At 45.5% G+C, this 15,427-nt stretch overlaps 1 protein-coding gene across 4 annotated transcripts; it reads right to left on the bottom strand.

Moving 5' to 3' along the window:
• Positions 1-1,543: 1,543 nt before the first annotated feature.
• On the bottom strand, positions 1,544-4,607 carry LOC119353840. Of its 4 annotated transcripts, none has more exons than XM_037620529.1 (3): positions 4,246-4,607; positions 3,351-3,569; positions 1,544-1,978 (listed from the first exon to the last, which is right to left on the bottom strand). In XM_037620529.1, exons 1-2 carry the CDS (start codon positions 4,516-4,518, stop codon positions 3,351-3,353), a joined length of 492 nt encoding a protein of 163 aa, XP_037476426.1. In that variant the 5' UTR covers positions 4,519-4,607; the 3' UTR covers positions 1,544-1,978. The 4 variants fall into 4 exon arrangements, with proteins under 4 accessions (XP_037476426.1, XP_037476427.1, XP_037476425.1 ...); XM_037620530.1 differs by having other exon boundaries at positions 1,544-1,950; positions 4,246-4,606; XM_037620528.1 differs by having other exon boundaries at positions 1,544-1,984; positions 4,246-4,605.
• Positions 4,608-15,427: the final 10,820 nt, after the last annotated feature.

The following is a 15,427-nucleotide window of genomic DNA, read 5'->3' as shown; positions in this document are numbered from 1 at the left end:
GTTGGGATGACAACGTTCTTGTTCCTCCAAGAGGACCAGGCGGCAATTTCATTCCGTTGAGAATGTTCACAACTTTGCAACTCGAGCCGCCACATGTAACACCAAGAATGCAATAGCACCTCTCGTCAACAGTTTTGCTTCATCATGGTTCTGCTTTACTATGGTACCGCAGAAAGCCGTAATTTTGAATCCGCTGGCAAGTGTAGAAAGAACAGCAGAGCTTCGGAAATTGAATTGTTGCAACATTCGTACACACTTTGCGGGTGACCTTTGAATGAAAAACGGGACGGCGAATTTTGCATGAATCTAATTTTCTACTCTAGAATGAAGATCTGTTAGCTAGAAATACACTGAAGCAAGTGGCCTGGGTTATAGCTGAAGGCAAATTGATGACCACATGCTTGATGCTTCATCCTTTCGTCATCTTGTATCTATAGATTACGCCTAAGTACACTTCCTGTTCACTAATATGAAAACGTCTTACATCAGTGAACGGAGGTAGTATGAAACATGAGACCAACACATCACCTCATTTTTCTCCTCCTAGTTTAAGTTTGATCAGGTGGACATGGATGAACTTAAGAGCCACCCAATGGATCATACAATCAAGATTCTAGAACAACAGATCTCTAAAGAAGAAGATGAATATACATGAGCAGAAATAATCTCCAAACACAAAATTCACCAGTATGAATTGGAGGTCTCTCTGCCACTGTCTGGATGAAAGATCAGCTGGCATCCTGCCGAAGGCTACTCGATGAAGGTGTCCAAGTGTCATAGCAGTCATCTGCCATCGCTGAAGAGGCATGTTATAACTTATAGATGGTGCTGATGAAGAACCTAACGAGGACATGGCTGAAGGCGGTCTTTTCATTGAAGGTTTAGTCATGTAGGGTTCTAGGGAAAATTATGATGATGTTAGCCTGATGTAATAACTTTCCCTTTTCCACGATTCAGTTTCGTATTCCAGATTAATACAACTTTACATCTTCTATTTTCCATTCTCTACCAACTCCTTTCTATTCTTCAATTTTTCAGTTCCAAACTGATCCGGGCTATATCAACCTGATTACAGAAGTTACTAAGTGAATATCCCATCCCAATTATGTTCAACGTCCAGCTGCATCTACAATCTCGATTCATGTATTCAAACCTTTTGACTTCCGTGTTTTGTCCGTGTAGGTTTGCACATACAGAAATACTACATATGCTTGTTTAGGCAGCCTGCAAAGTTATCACATTACCAGACGAAAAGTCTATAATCCTACCCTTAGTTGATTCTGCATGATTGAACTTATCAGGTAACCACTTAAGTTATAGCCTGCAAGTTTGGACTCATGACTCATCTTGTCCATGCAATACTACACAGACTGAGTCCGTTTATGAACCGCTACGGAGAAACGAGGAAATCCAACATCAGCACACAGGATAAGAAACGAAGTTGATTCCTGTCACCATGATATAAAAATACTGGCAGTCATTTGAGTTGAATGGACCTTCTCAAATTAATGCACATTGCATATAACCACATGCGCAAAGGGTATGTTGATGCACAATGATTCTTATTTTGGGGAGAGCAAAACCAGCACACAAATGATTTAAGTGTCCAAATTTCTAGTAGTGATGTTCCTTCTCGATATGTGCAGAAAATACATAAATAGAGATATTCTCATCTGGCTACTAAGAATGCCAAAGTACTTCTTACGAGGGAGATGAGGATCAGTCTGCTTCATGAAGGTGCAAGTTAACTTTGCATACTGCAGAAAGGTGTAGCTTTTGCATCGACTGACAAGCCAGATGAAAGACCACGGAGAGAAGTTGAAATGCTGCGATGACCACAGTTAGCAAGTGATCTTCTCTTGAAATGATCTTCGTAAAAAAGATCTTCTCTTGAAATGGGACGAGAAATTTTGCATGACCCATCTACTCATTCACCTTGGAGGCTTGGACCTGCACTTCTCCAAATGTTTACAGTGTACTGTTTCTACAAAGAAAGATAGGGAAGAAATGATTGGAAACTGAGAAAGTCAGCATACATCCTCCTGTTTAGATACTCATAGTAACCAGTTAGTTAAACCAGATTGCCAGCTCACAAGTTTGTGACGAGTGATTGATGATGCCTCCAAACAAGTAAGGTTGCACGGAACTGATAGTTCTAGTTCTAGTGAGTGATGCACTAAAGTAAATAAAATCGGATGGTAACTGAAATGGGACAGTGCTGTACCAGTAGTCCAGTACACCATGATAATATAGCTAGAGGAAAAACGACTGCCACATGTTTCATCCTCTAGACCTCTACCATCTTATAATATTTGTGTACTAAAGTGGAGCACAAAAACTGATGCAAGAGAAAGACACATCTCCTCAAGTTACAACCAGGTTCAGATCCAGTGGGCTTGGATGCACCTATGAAATGACTCGTTAGACCATACAATCAAGATTTCAGAACCTGCTGCAAATCTTCATGGAAAGTTAAAACTACATACAAGTATATTTAGTCTCAGTTGACGTGCTTATTTCTGGTAAGCAGTATTAGTATTCGACTTGGAGTCACGAATGCTAATACTCCTTAACAATTTCAAAGTCCTTCGGATGGAGACAAAAACAACTGTAATCCAGCATTAAAGACTGGGCCCAATCCTTGTGGTGCTCTAATGTTGAGTACACAAGAAAACCAACATTCCAAATTGGCAGTAGGGAAAAAAAATACAAAATCGGAATGACCTTCGAGCACAATATTCACCTGCCAGAACTGCTGATAACTACTCCCTCTGTAAACTAATATAAGAGCATTTAGAACACTACTTTAGTGATCTAAACGCTCTTATATTAGTTTACAGAGGGAGTAGAAGATACCATGCATGGTGTTTCGATTTATTTAATGAAATTACACATGGCACCTAGTCTAACATCCCATATATGCATAATTATTTGCACATCATTTTTCATATGATCTTCCTACACTTCACCCACTACTGAATGCTCTCTCAGAGTTGAGAAGTTGCAGACTACAATCAATAATCTAACCAGTGAGCACATAATTGGAGTAGCAATCGCAGCCCTCATTGTGTAATCCATCTCAGTTTTGGTCTCGGCTGTAGCAATGAACTTAAGAAAGGTAAAGGCAGCGCTGCAGAATCCAACAATTTGATTTACTTGCTTCATCAACTTACAAACATATACTAATAAATGATACTGGATAGCTGCTTCAGAGATGATAATCGCACTTGTGGCCACAAAATTGCTTGGTAGGTAAAGCAAACATAACGATTCGATTGGCTAACTCAAACAAGAGGAAACAATATTTTCATGGGGAAACAAAGTTAACAAAAGGATCAATTCACTCATACCTAATTATTATTACGTGCCTGCTCAAGCTCAGGCCTGTGAATTGCCATGCGAGCAATCTCCGATACAGCTGCGTCACTTGCAGGTGTATCATCACCAGCAAGCTCCTCATATGCAGCCTCAAATGCTTCTTGCCAGAACCGTGGAAGCCATACATGATCACCAGTGCGCGTGTACAAGTCCCACATCCGGCGCACTAGTTTCTCCCTTTCCTCCATCTCCTACTCAATTCATAAGTAGGCATACTTCAGTACTCACTAGAAAAAAACATAAACCCAGAAGTAGTTCTAGTTTCATTTGCTTGAACTTTACACTGGCCTACCGCCGGTAACAATATCAAGATTGAAACACTACTTAAATGATTATCACAAGTCAGCACGTTGCCATAACCCAAACCAAGAACAAGGAAGACGGTTCTTCATACATGTAATATACCAGCTAAAACATTTCTTCATAAAAATCGATATCAAGGTATCACCGTAACATCATGGTTTCAGGTTTTCAGCATAAAGCATAGCACTTCCACAGCATAAAACTGAACATTCAGAAACTGAAAAGATGCATATGTATGGCTGAAATCCCCATATGTCTAGATAATTAATTCGTCGTGCAAAGCTTGATTACTATCAGGATTCCAGGTATACTCATATGTTTGTTGAAATGAGTAAGTGTATCACCCAATATCGAAAAAGAAGTAAGTGTACCACCCATTTCATTCTTATTCTGAAAACTTAGAGGTAACCAACTAACCATCACCTTAAAAAAATTCGCAATGTCAAATATTTGATGTTTCTAAGAACAGATACATGTTTGAGGTCAGGATTTATGAACAGAACAACTGAACAAGCACCAATGTAGGGCAAGATCTGAGAGGAAATGTGTGTAGAGGGGCCGTACGAGCGGGTCGAGGTCGTCGAGGAGGGGACTACTCAAGTCCCAGGGGACGGCGGCAAGGTCGCCGGAGGACCAGCGGAGGGTGACGGAGGCGGCGAACATGGACCAGAGCGCGAGGAGAGCGATGGCGACGAGGGCCCACGCCTTGTACCGCCCCTTCCCGAGCAGCGCCGCCTCCGCGCCCCCGCCGGCGGAGACGGGAATGGAGATCTTAGTCGCCGGCGTCGGCGAGGGTGGACGGACGCCGTGGTACTGGTGGCTGGCGACGGCCTTCATTGCTCTACTCCGGCCGGTCCTGAACCTCGAAAGACGGGAGTGGAGTGGCGGGTAGGATCGTAGGGGTGTGTGCGTGTCGTCAGTGAAGAAACAATCAATTGTTCTCTTGCTCGCTTGAAATTTTGGTGAAAAAGTGCAACTTTTGTAAATCCTATAGCAGTTTGGTTTAAATAGTACACCCTCTGTTCCTAAATATAAAGACGGTAGGAAAGGCTTCGTCGACGGCAAATCACTTGGTTTTTTCACGAATACGCAATGCTTATGTATCTTTTTATTGATGCAAGAAAATAGAATGAGTACGAGGGTACAACGCATGGCACGAACACAAGATGACATGAACACGGTGCCTAGAGTAGAGAGACACAGGGTGCTCAACCTGAACAAGTAAACAACACGGCTAAACCCTTGGCTTAAGAGGCAATCTGAACCAAACATGACATCCGACAAATCCAGCACCGGGAACACTGCGAATAGACAAGAGCACACCTTCAAAAAGGATAATGATTTTGTGGTGGCATCGCTGTTCGATCCGAAGAATCAGACCTAGGGTTTTCGATAGTGCTCGAAGAGGGGGCAGAGAGGAGGCCATGGTAACGCCTCCAACGAGGGGACGACACTCATCGGTGTCACCGCTGCCAACACTAGCAAGTTGAGCGGGGTTTTCCCCTGGCCTTGGTTGAAAACAAGGAATCAGAGGTCAAGACGTTGGTCGAAAACCATCACCACAAGAATGGGAGCCACGCCGGACACACGAGCCTTGAACATGACGGGAGGACAAAGCATCGAGGAGGCCGGGTTATGGAGGTGGCAGGGCGGAGGGGGCGGCGTAGGGGATGAGATGGCAATCTACGAAGCCGACGAGCCAGGAACTAGTGGGGACGCAGTTCCGGGCCATTGGGGCCGGGACCGCCAAGCTACTGACAAGCCAATGAGGCTAGAGGAGATGAAACCTCCAGAGCGTCGCGATCGTTGCCGCGCCGAAAGAGACACCGTCAATCCATGGACATTGGAGAACACATGACAAGGGCCTCAGGGGCCGGAGCTGCACCGACAGGACGTCCACTGTGAGGGCACAAGTGCCCGTCGAATGCCAGAACTACGCGTTGCCAGGGGCAGCCGTCGCTGAGGAGACACCAAGGAAAACTCACGAAAAGCCAGAATCGTGGAGCCATGGCCGGCATATCAGAGGAGAAAGGACGCCGCTGTGGCACCACCAAGGGCGGCCCGAGCAAGGGCCATCCCGGGATATATTCACCAAGGCGCTACCAATATTGTCATTTTACTTGTGTAAGTGCAATCTCAAGCTTCTAAAGACGGTTGGGGTTCTTAAAATAGGCTTTCGTCCCGCTTTATAAATAAAACAAACATCCATACAACCAGATTCAGAGTAACAAACAACTAATATTGCTGGGGTAGCAACACAATCACGCTCAAAGAAAGCATAAAAGAAATTAGAGAAAAAACACCTAGTGCCAGTAGGCACAACGACACTATGGAGAGGAGAGGCGACACATGGTAGTCAGAAGCATATCCAACATGAGTCCAAGTCGGTCGCGGTCCCGCCGTCTAGATAACAGATGCGAGTACGGGAAAGCAAGGAATTTGAAGAACAGGTTAGAGGGCCTGCCTCTCAATCACCATCTTATTATGCGTCGTCTATAAAGTCCACGACATCGCCGCAAATATGAGCCGAAATAGGTGAAGTTGTTGCTCGGTCTAGTTAGTCATGGTTTCTAGGAACTCCGCAAGGTCTAGGGCCTCCAATTAGGCCCCAACGCCTTGCTGGACGAAACTCCAAAGGGCACGCGCATGCACTGCACGCGAACAAAATGTGGGCCCTAGTCTTCGGGACATCACCAAGGCGGTAGAGATTGAGGGACGGTGATATAATAGTGTGTATAGCAAATTTGTAACCTTGGTTAGCTAGCTAGCTAAGATTGGATTAGTCCTTATCTAACTCAAACTGATCAGGTTGTTCACCCCGATTTGGTTGTTGTAACCGTGTATTCTTGGCTATGTAGATGGAGATAAGTTGGCCTTTGAGACTTGAGAGATGCCCATTTCGGCTCAAATCACAAATGTCGAACTTCACATTTCCTTCAACCTGCAGAGGAGGAAGTATATGAATCGGAGATTCTGCCACGCATATCAAGAAGGTTAGAAGGGTACTGTGCTGGATTCCTACTGTCCACGTACGGTGCAGGTGCAGGTAAAGTTGCAGTTGCAGCGGGGCGCGGGCGGTGCAGCGCGTCAGGCTCGCGCAGCTAGCCACACCGCGCGTGCTTTGCCGTCTGGCGCGTCCGTCCTTGTCTGGAGCAATTTCCCGCTTGAAATGACTATTGCCCCGAAGAAGACGTTGCCGCTCACTTTCTGGCCACTTGATCAAGAAGGAATTTCTGCCCTATAAACAGTTGACGCACTGGTCATGCTGTGTGTAAGTAGCTACGACTAGTGATCGAGAATATACACCTACATACTTAACGTACGTACGACTCATGTTGCCGGCTGTTGCACCGCCCACCGCCGAGGCCGGACCTGATCCACCGGTCCATCATCCCGAGGTGGAGATCATCACCATGCGCGTGGTCTCGGCAGCGGAAGATACCACCAGCTTATCGTGTCCAGTACTGCTGCTTCCCACACCATCCTTGGCAAAGGGCATGCACGTGCTGCTCGTCCAGCCCGCCACGGACTCGCCGGCGGCGTCGCTGGTCCCCGCCAGCCGCGGGGACGACGCACCGGCTGTTCAGCAGGCGAGGGATAAGGACGCCCGCAACAGCAAGGCCGCGAGGGAGCTCCGGGGCTGGCTGATGGTCCTGGCCACCGTGATCGCCTCCATCACCTACGCCTCCGGGCTCAACCCGCCCGGTGGCTTCCAAGGCGGGGGCGGGGACAGGGTGACGCCCGTCCTCCGCGCCACGAGCCCCAGGAGGTACACGACCTTCTACTACTGCAACACGGCCGCCTTCGCGCTGTCCCTCTCCATCGTGCTCCTGATGGCCAGCCAGGACCTGCGGAGGCTGGCCAAGATCAAGGTGCTGGAGATCATCGTGGCGCTGGACGTGCTGGCGCTGCTCATGGCCTACATCGTCGGCTCCACGTTCGGGTTGGAAGAGCTGGGTGTTTGCGCCAGGCTGGTGCTCATCGTGCCGGTGGCCCTCGTCATCATGTCGTCTCGCGTCTGTGGGAAATACTTCTGGGACGAACTCTGAATCTCTCTATGATAAGAAATTACTATTATACAGCCATTAGTTAACTTCCATGTGTATGTGCGATTAATTGAGAGATCTGCTTCTAGTACATTGCTCGTGGATGATTTGTGTACCTTCATCTTTTTATTCTTGGACAACATCGATCGGTCGTTGGGCCTCTTTGATTCAAAGAAGTTTCAAATGAATTTCGCAGGATCGCAGTCCTTCACAACATTTCCTATATTGCTTATTTGATTTGTGGAAATCATTCCATAGTAGTGATGTGTCAAGAGATTCCTAGCTAAAACAGGAAAGCTGAAAGTACCGAAGCTTCAAACTCCTTACTATCGTAAGAATCCATACTTCCACCACAAACTTTTTTTTACAGTCCATTAAGACAAATCAGTTCATTTCTTCTGTTCCCATTTCTCTGGTTTGCACATGCACTTCTCTTTTCCCCACATGTTCTTATTTATGTGCAAGAAACATGCAGATCAAAGAGGCTTTGAGATAGTGAATAGGAACATATACAGCCGGCATCCTCAAATCCTCGTCAAACATCCGCGACGCGTCCGGTCAATGACCAGACAACAAAGAGAAGGAAAAAATTGACCTAACTGAACCCCTCATATCATCTTGATATGTCCACATTGTTCGCGAACCCTTATATTAAGGACAAATGTAGGGATAATATGAGGGCTCACGGAAGCGCCCGGCCAGTCCGCCAAGTAGAGTGAGGCCCACCTTCAGTTTTCCTTCTCTATGCTATAAGGAGGATAAATTCAATTTTCCTTCTCTACGCCGCACCTAGCCGAAGTACTAAACCGTACAGAGGAGTAAAGTTGTTACTTTGAGCCGCATCCGAGGAATAGATATACTCGCCCGATTGGGGCTGGAGAAAAAAAATGCTGCCTTGTTGCTCACGGTCACCTCTGCCCCTACCCCTATCTTGCCCGCCGTCGCCCCCCTGCCAGGGAAGTTCCCACCCGTCGACCCCGTCGACCAGCTAAAAGCATAATTGCTCCCTTAGTGGTTTTGGTAATTCATGTCAACATACACATTGTTGGACTAACACCTTTATCTAGTATATTTCTGATAAGTCCAATAGTGGCATGACAAGGACATGAGGATGTGGACCCCTTTAAAATGCTAAGGACATGGATTGACAAAGCTTCAACACTCTGCATTTATGGTTAAGTGATCCAAGATCACATTGAGTCCATAGGAAAGCCAATACTATTAAAATGGGGTGAGGTTTTGATCATGACTCAATTGCTCAAGTGCTTGATGACACTGCTCCAAAAAAAAAACCAACCACCTTCTCCAATTCATATATGTCCAAACCCTAAATATCCAACTCGGTCCCGCCGAATACATCCAATTCGGATCCACCAAGTTCTTCCTATACACTGCCAGAGCCTAACCCTAGAATTTCGGTCTCACGGAGATTGCGATCGAACTCACCGAGTTGCTGTGGCTAAATTTCTGTAAGCCAATTCGTTCACTTCGGAATCACTGAGTTGAACTGATCGGGACTACCGAAACAAAGTCCTGCCTAGGTTATCACATTTTGGTATGTTCAAGATGTCCACTTTGGAACCATTAGCAACATTATAATGGAATCCATTAGACTTCATAAACTTGCACATTGTAATGATCATAACCTAACTAATTCATTGCCCTAGGTGATTATCACATACATGATGATGATGATATTGAACATGGCTATTATCATGATGTGATAGCCTGGTTTATTAGGGATGATAGACTACTCATATCAATAAGGAATTCCTTCTTTTCCAGGAGCCCATTCGGACAAAACTCCAAAGTTAAGCGTGCTCAGCTTGGAGTAGTTTCAGGATGGGTGACCGACTGGGAAGTTGCTACCGGGTGCGCACGAGTGAGGACAAAGTGCGTAGAAAAGACTAGTATTGATCTATGGAGCCAGTACAGATCCCGCCAGGAGTAACGACCACCGGTGGGTGTGTCCGGGGCGTTACACATGAAGATGAAGAGTTTGACATCGAATATGACAAGACTATGAGAAATCTTAGTGGCAAATCTTCAAGATTACATGGCCAGAGAAAATAATGGATTCTTGATAGTGGATGCACCGATCACATGACCGGAGGTAGAGACATGTTTCGTGAGCTTGCTAAAAATGATGGTCCACGCAACTATGTGAATTTTGGAGACAACTCCAAGGGTAAGGTACTTGGCCTTGATAAGGTGGCCATATCCAATGATAGCTCCATTCAAAATGTTATTCCTGTTGAATCTCTTGGCTACAATCTTCTTTTCGTATATAGACTAGCCAACTTCGGTTCCAATGTTCTATTTACCAAAGTAGATTGCCAAGTGTTTCGTCGAGATAATCATAATATGGTCTTTACCGACATTCGTAGAGGTGACCTATACATTGTTGACTTCACTAAAAGAGTCCAACCTCGTACATGCCTTATTGCAAAATCTTCTAAAGGTCGTGTCATGGTTTTGTCACGACAGATGTTATAGTGTGAGGACTTAGTCGTGAGGCCATTGCAACCTTGCGATTAGCTTGTCGGGGTTGATCGGAATCGAGAGACGCGGATTTACCCAGGTTCGGCCCCTCTCGATCGAGGTAATAGCCTACTTTCTGCTTGTTGCTTATTGCTTTGCGGTCAATTACAAGGGAGTGGATTTCGCTTGACCTAGCTATTGATCGTTTGTAACTTAGTCTATCTGCCTCAGGGACTCACCTTTATATACAAGTCAAGGCCATGGGCTTACAAGAGTCCGGGTCGTACTATGATCTATAACCTAATAGGATCCTAACTTATCTTGCTTCCTAAGTAAGGAAACTCCGAGCAACTTATACTTCTAGGCCTTAAGTCGCCATCTTCAGATACTGGGCCCAAACCTCTGGGCCTCAAGATGAGCGATACTTCTGGGCCTTGAGTCGCCATCTTCGGGTTGGCCTCTCCGCTGCCTCTGCAATCCGTTAGGTTCACTATCTTTCTTTCTTCAGATCTGTATCGGTTCCATTGTAGTTCACCGGAGTTCATCCATACCCCACAGTCATTGCATGTTTAGATCTAATACTTTCCATAAGTTTTTCATCAAAATGCAGCGGCGCTAGTTATAACACCATTTTTGCATCTAGAATCCCTAGTTTTTTCTGTAGAATCCATGAACAGACTAGCCGTCACTATGAAAGTGCAACTATCCCTAGGTGGTTTTGGTAATTCCTAACAACATATAGCTCATTGAACTAATGCTCTTTCAAGATGATCATTTCAGAAAGTTCAGTGATTGGCATGGCAGGGACTAGGAATGTGGACCCCTCAAAATGCTAAGGACACATATTGGCTTAAGCTCAAGACTCTACATTTTCATTTTAGTGATCCAAGATCACATTGAGTCCATAGGAAAAGCCAATACTATTGAAAGGGGATGAGGTGTTGCTTAATGGCTTGCTTGCTCAAAATGCTTAGTGATATGCTCCAAAAGCCCTCAACCAGTTTCTCATATCCACATATGTACCAAACCAAAAGTCAAACTCGGCCCCACCGATTTGATCTATCCGGCGCCACCGAGTTCACTTGACATAGCCAATGCTAGAAACCCTAGTCAGTTTGGTCTCACTGATAGGGATCCCGGTCTCACCGAGATGGGATTGCAAACTCTCGGCTTCCCTTTGTAACGCTTTGGTCTAACCAAGATGAGCGATTGGTCCCACCGAGTTCGCAATGCAAAATCTCTGTTTCCCTTTCGTAACGTTTCGGTCTCAACGAAATGAGCGATTCGGTCCCACTGAGTTTGCCTGACCAACTCTCTGTTTGCCTATTATAGAAATCGGTCTCACCGAGATTACGTTATGCCCTAACCCTAACGAAATCGGTCCCACCGAGTTGACATGTCGGTCCCACCGAAAATCCTAACGTTCACATTTTGAACTAAATCAATCTGACCGAGTTTCATGATTCGGTCCCACCGAGTTTGGTAAATTGTGTGTAACGGTTAGATTTTGTGTGGAGGCTATATATACCCCTCCACCCACTCTTCATTCGTGGAGAGAGCCATCAGAACGTGCCTACACTTCCAGCATATATTCTCTGAGAGAGAACCACCTACTCATGTGTTGAGACCAAGATATTCCAATCCAACCATAAGAATCTTGATCTCTAGCCCCCCCCCCCAGTTGCTTTCCACTCAAATCATCTTTCCACCAAATCCAAATCTGTGAGAGAGAGTTGAGTGTTGGGGAGACTATCATTTGAAGCACAAGAGCAGGGAGTTCATTATCAACGCACCATCTATTACCTTTTGGAGAGTGGTGTCTCCTAGATTGGTTAGGTGTCACTTGGGAGCCTCCGACAAGATTGTGGAGTTGAACCAAGGAGTTTGTAAGGGCAAGGAGATCACCTACTTCATGAAGATCTACCCAAGTGAGGCAAGTCCTTCGTGGGCGATGGCCATGGTGGGATAGACAAGTTTGCTTCTTCATGGACCCTTCGTGGGTGGAGCCCTCTGTGGCTCACGCAAGCATTACCCTTCGTGGGTTGAAGTCTCCATCAACGTGGATGTACGATAGCACCACCTATCGGAACCACACCAAAAATCTCCGTGTCTACATTGCGTTTGCTCCCTCCAAACTCCTCCCTTTACCTTCATATGCAAATGTTTTACATTCCGCTGCTATACTCTTAGACTTGAATGTGTAGGTTGATTGCTTGACTTGTGCTAAGTTGCTAAATCTACCTAGACTTAAAATTTGGAAAAGGCTAGATTTTTATTTGGTCAAGTAGTCTAATCACCCCCTCTAGACATACTTTCGATCCTACAAGTGGTATTAGAGCTTTGGTCTCCATTTGCCTTGATTTCCATTGCTTTGGTGATCATAGCCTTAGGAGAGTATGTCGTCTAGCGAGGGAAATTACCACCATAGAGGTCCTTACTTTGATGGTACTAATTTTGCTAGTTGGAAGCATAAGATGAAAATGCATATTCTTGGACATAACCCCGCCGTTTGGGTTGTTGTGTGTATTGGCTTGCAAGGTGAATTCTTTGATGGGAGAGAACTGAACAGTGAAGCTAGCGCGGAAGAGTTAAAGATGCTTCAATACAATGCTCAAGCTTGCGATATCCTCTTCAAAGGATTGTGCCCCTAAGAATTCAACAAAATCAACCGTCTTGAGAATGCAAAGGAAATTTGGGATACTTTGATTGATATGCATGAAGGTACCGACTTCGTCAAGGAATCCAAATTAGATGTGCTTCAAAGTCAACTTGACAAGTTCAAAATGAAGGATGGTGAAGGTGTTGCTGAAATGTACTCTAGGCTTGCTCTCATCACAAATGAGATTGCCGGATTAGGAAGTGAAGAGATGAACGATCGATTCATCATAAAGAAGATCCTAAGAGCCTTGGATAGAAAATATGACACTGTGTGCACATTGATCCAAATGATTCCCAATGACAAAGATCTCAAGCCAACGGAAGTGATTGGAAGAATTGTTGCGCATGAGATGTCATTCAAGGATAAATAAGAGCTTCACAACAAGTCTGGTGGTGCTTACAAAGCCTCATGTGATGCTCCTACATTATCAAGTGAGAAACAAGCCTTCAATGAAGAATTGAGCCTAATGGTGAAGAATTTCAACAAGTTCTACAAGAGTAGAAGCAAAGAAAGAAGTTCCAAGTCAAGGTCCTACAATGACAAAAGATCTTCTAGTCGTGAGCGTAATTGCTACAATTGTGGAAGACCCGGACACTACTCAAATGATTGTATGCCCCCCTACAAAAGAAGAGAAGATTCATCCAAAAGGAGAATTAGAAGAGAAGAATCACCTCCAAGAGAGAGAAGGAGTAGAGATGATCATTATGAACGAAGAATTTCTCGGAGAAGCAAGGATTCGAAAAGGAAGGACAAGTCATCAAGGAGCTACACAAAATGAAGACATCAAGCTCATGTTGGTGAATGGGTATCCGGTTCCGACTCCGACAACCACTCCGAGAGAAGTTATCACTCCGACTCCGAATATACTCAAGATGAAGGTGTTGCCGGTCTAGCACTTGTGTCAACCAACTCCTACGACATATTTGACTCACCAAATGAAGGAACTGGAAGATGCTTCTATTGGGGAACGCAATAATTTAAAATTTTTCCTACACACATGCAAGAACCATCTAGGTGATGCATAGCAACGAGAGGGGATAGAGTGTTGTACACGTACCCTCGTAGACCGTAAGCGGAAGCGTTATGACAACGCGGTTGATGTAGTCGTACGTCTTCACGATCCGGCCGATCCTAGCACCGAAGGTACGGTACCTCTGTGATCTGCACACGTTTAGCTCGGTGACGTCCCACGAACTCTAGATCCAGCTGAGTGTCGAGGGATAGCTTCGTCAGCACGACGGCGTGATGATGGTGATGATGAAGTTACCAACGTAGGGCTTCGCCTAGCTCTACAACGATATGACCGAGGTGGAAATCTATGGAGGGGGGCACCGCACACGGCTAAAACAATCAACTTGTGTGTCTATGGGGTGCCCCCTCCCCCGCATATAAAGGAGGGGAGGAGGAGGCCGGCCGGCCCTAGAGGGCGTGCCAGGGGGAGGAATCCTCCTCCTAGCAGGAGTAGGATTCCTCCTTTCCTAGTCCTACTAGGAGGGGGAAGGAAGGAGAGGGGGAGGGAGAGGGAAAGAGGGGCCGCGCCCCCCTCACCTAGTCCAATTCGGACTCCCTTGGGGGGGGCGCCACCTCCTGGCTGCTGCCCTCTCTCTCCCCCAAAGCCCAATAAGGGCCCAATAACTTCCGGGGGGAGGGGGTTCCTTCAACCCTCCGACACTCCGGTTTTATTCGAAACCTCCCGGAACACTTCCGGTGTCCGAACATAGCCGTCCAATATATCAATCTTCATGTCTCGACCATTCCGAGAGTCCTCATCATGTCCCTGATCACATCCGAAACTCCGGACTACCTTCGGTACATCAAAACACATAAACTCATAATACAGATCGTCACTGAACGTTAAGCGTGTGGACCCTACGGGTTCGGGAACTATGTAGACATGACCGAGACTCATCTCTGGTCAATAACCAATAGTGGAACCTGGATGCTCATATTGGTTCCTACATATTCTACGAAGATCTTTATCGGTCAAACCGCATAACAACATACGTTGTTCCCTTTGTCATCGGTATGTTACTTGCCCAAGATTCGATCGTCGGTATCTCAATACCTAGTTCAATCTCGTTACCGGCAAGTCTCTTTACTCATTCCGTAATGCAACATCCCGTAACTAACTCATTAGTCACATTGCTTGCAAGGATTATAGTGATGTGCATTACCGAGAGGGCCCAGAGATACATCTCTGATACACGGAGTGACAAATCGTAATCTCGATCTATGCCAACTTGATAACCCACAAGTATATGGGATCACAATAGCTTTCGAGGGTAGAGTATTCAACCCAAATTTATTGATTCGACACAAGGGGAGCCAAAGAATATTCTCAAGTATTAGCAGCTGAGTTGTCAATTCAACCACACCTGGAAACTTAGTATCTGCAGTAAAGTGTTTAGTAGCATAGTAATATGATAATGGTGGTAGCAGCAACAAAAGTAAAGACAGCAAAAGTAATGTTTTTGGTATTTTGTAGTGATTGTAATAGTAGCAGCGGGAAAGTAAATAAGCGAGAACCAGTATATGGAAAACTCATAGGCACCGGATCAGT

The sequence above is a fragment of the Triticum dicoccoides genome, chromosome 2A (assembly GCF_002162155.2).
Source record: "Triticum dicoccoides isolate Atlit2015 ecotype Zavitan chromosome 2A, WEW_v2.0, whole genome shotgun sequence".
In the NCBI taxonomy this organism is placed as follows: domain Eukaryota; kingdom Viridiplantae; phylum Streptophyta; class Magnoliopsida; order Poales; family Poaceae; genus Triticum; species Triticum dicoccoides.
The sequence above is the reverse complement of the archived record's forward strand: the minus strand, read 5'-3'. Positions and strand labels throughout refer to the sequence as shown.

What these genes read in the sequence shown, in the direction of transcription:
- LOC119353840 (XM_037620529.1), bottom strand. Translation starts at nt 4,518, where the DNA reads ATGAAGGCCGTCGCCAGCCACCAGTACCACGGCGTCCGTCCACCCTCG. An exon ending in TCGACGACCTCGACCCGCTC is followed by an intron (nt 3,570 to 4,245) that starts GTACGGCCCCTC and finishes TGAATTGAGTAG; the next exon opens with GAGATGGAGGAAAGGGAGAA.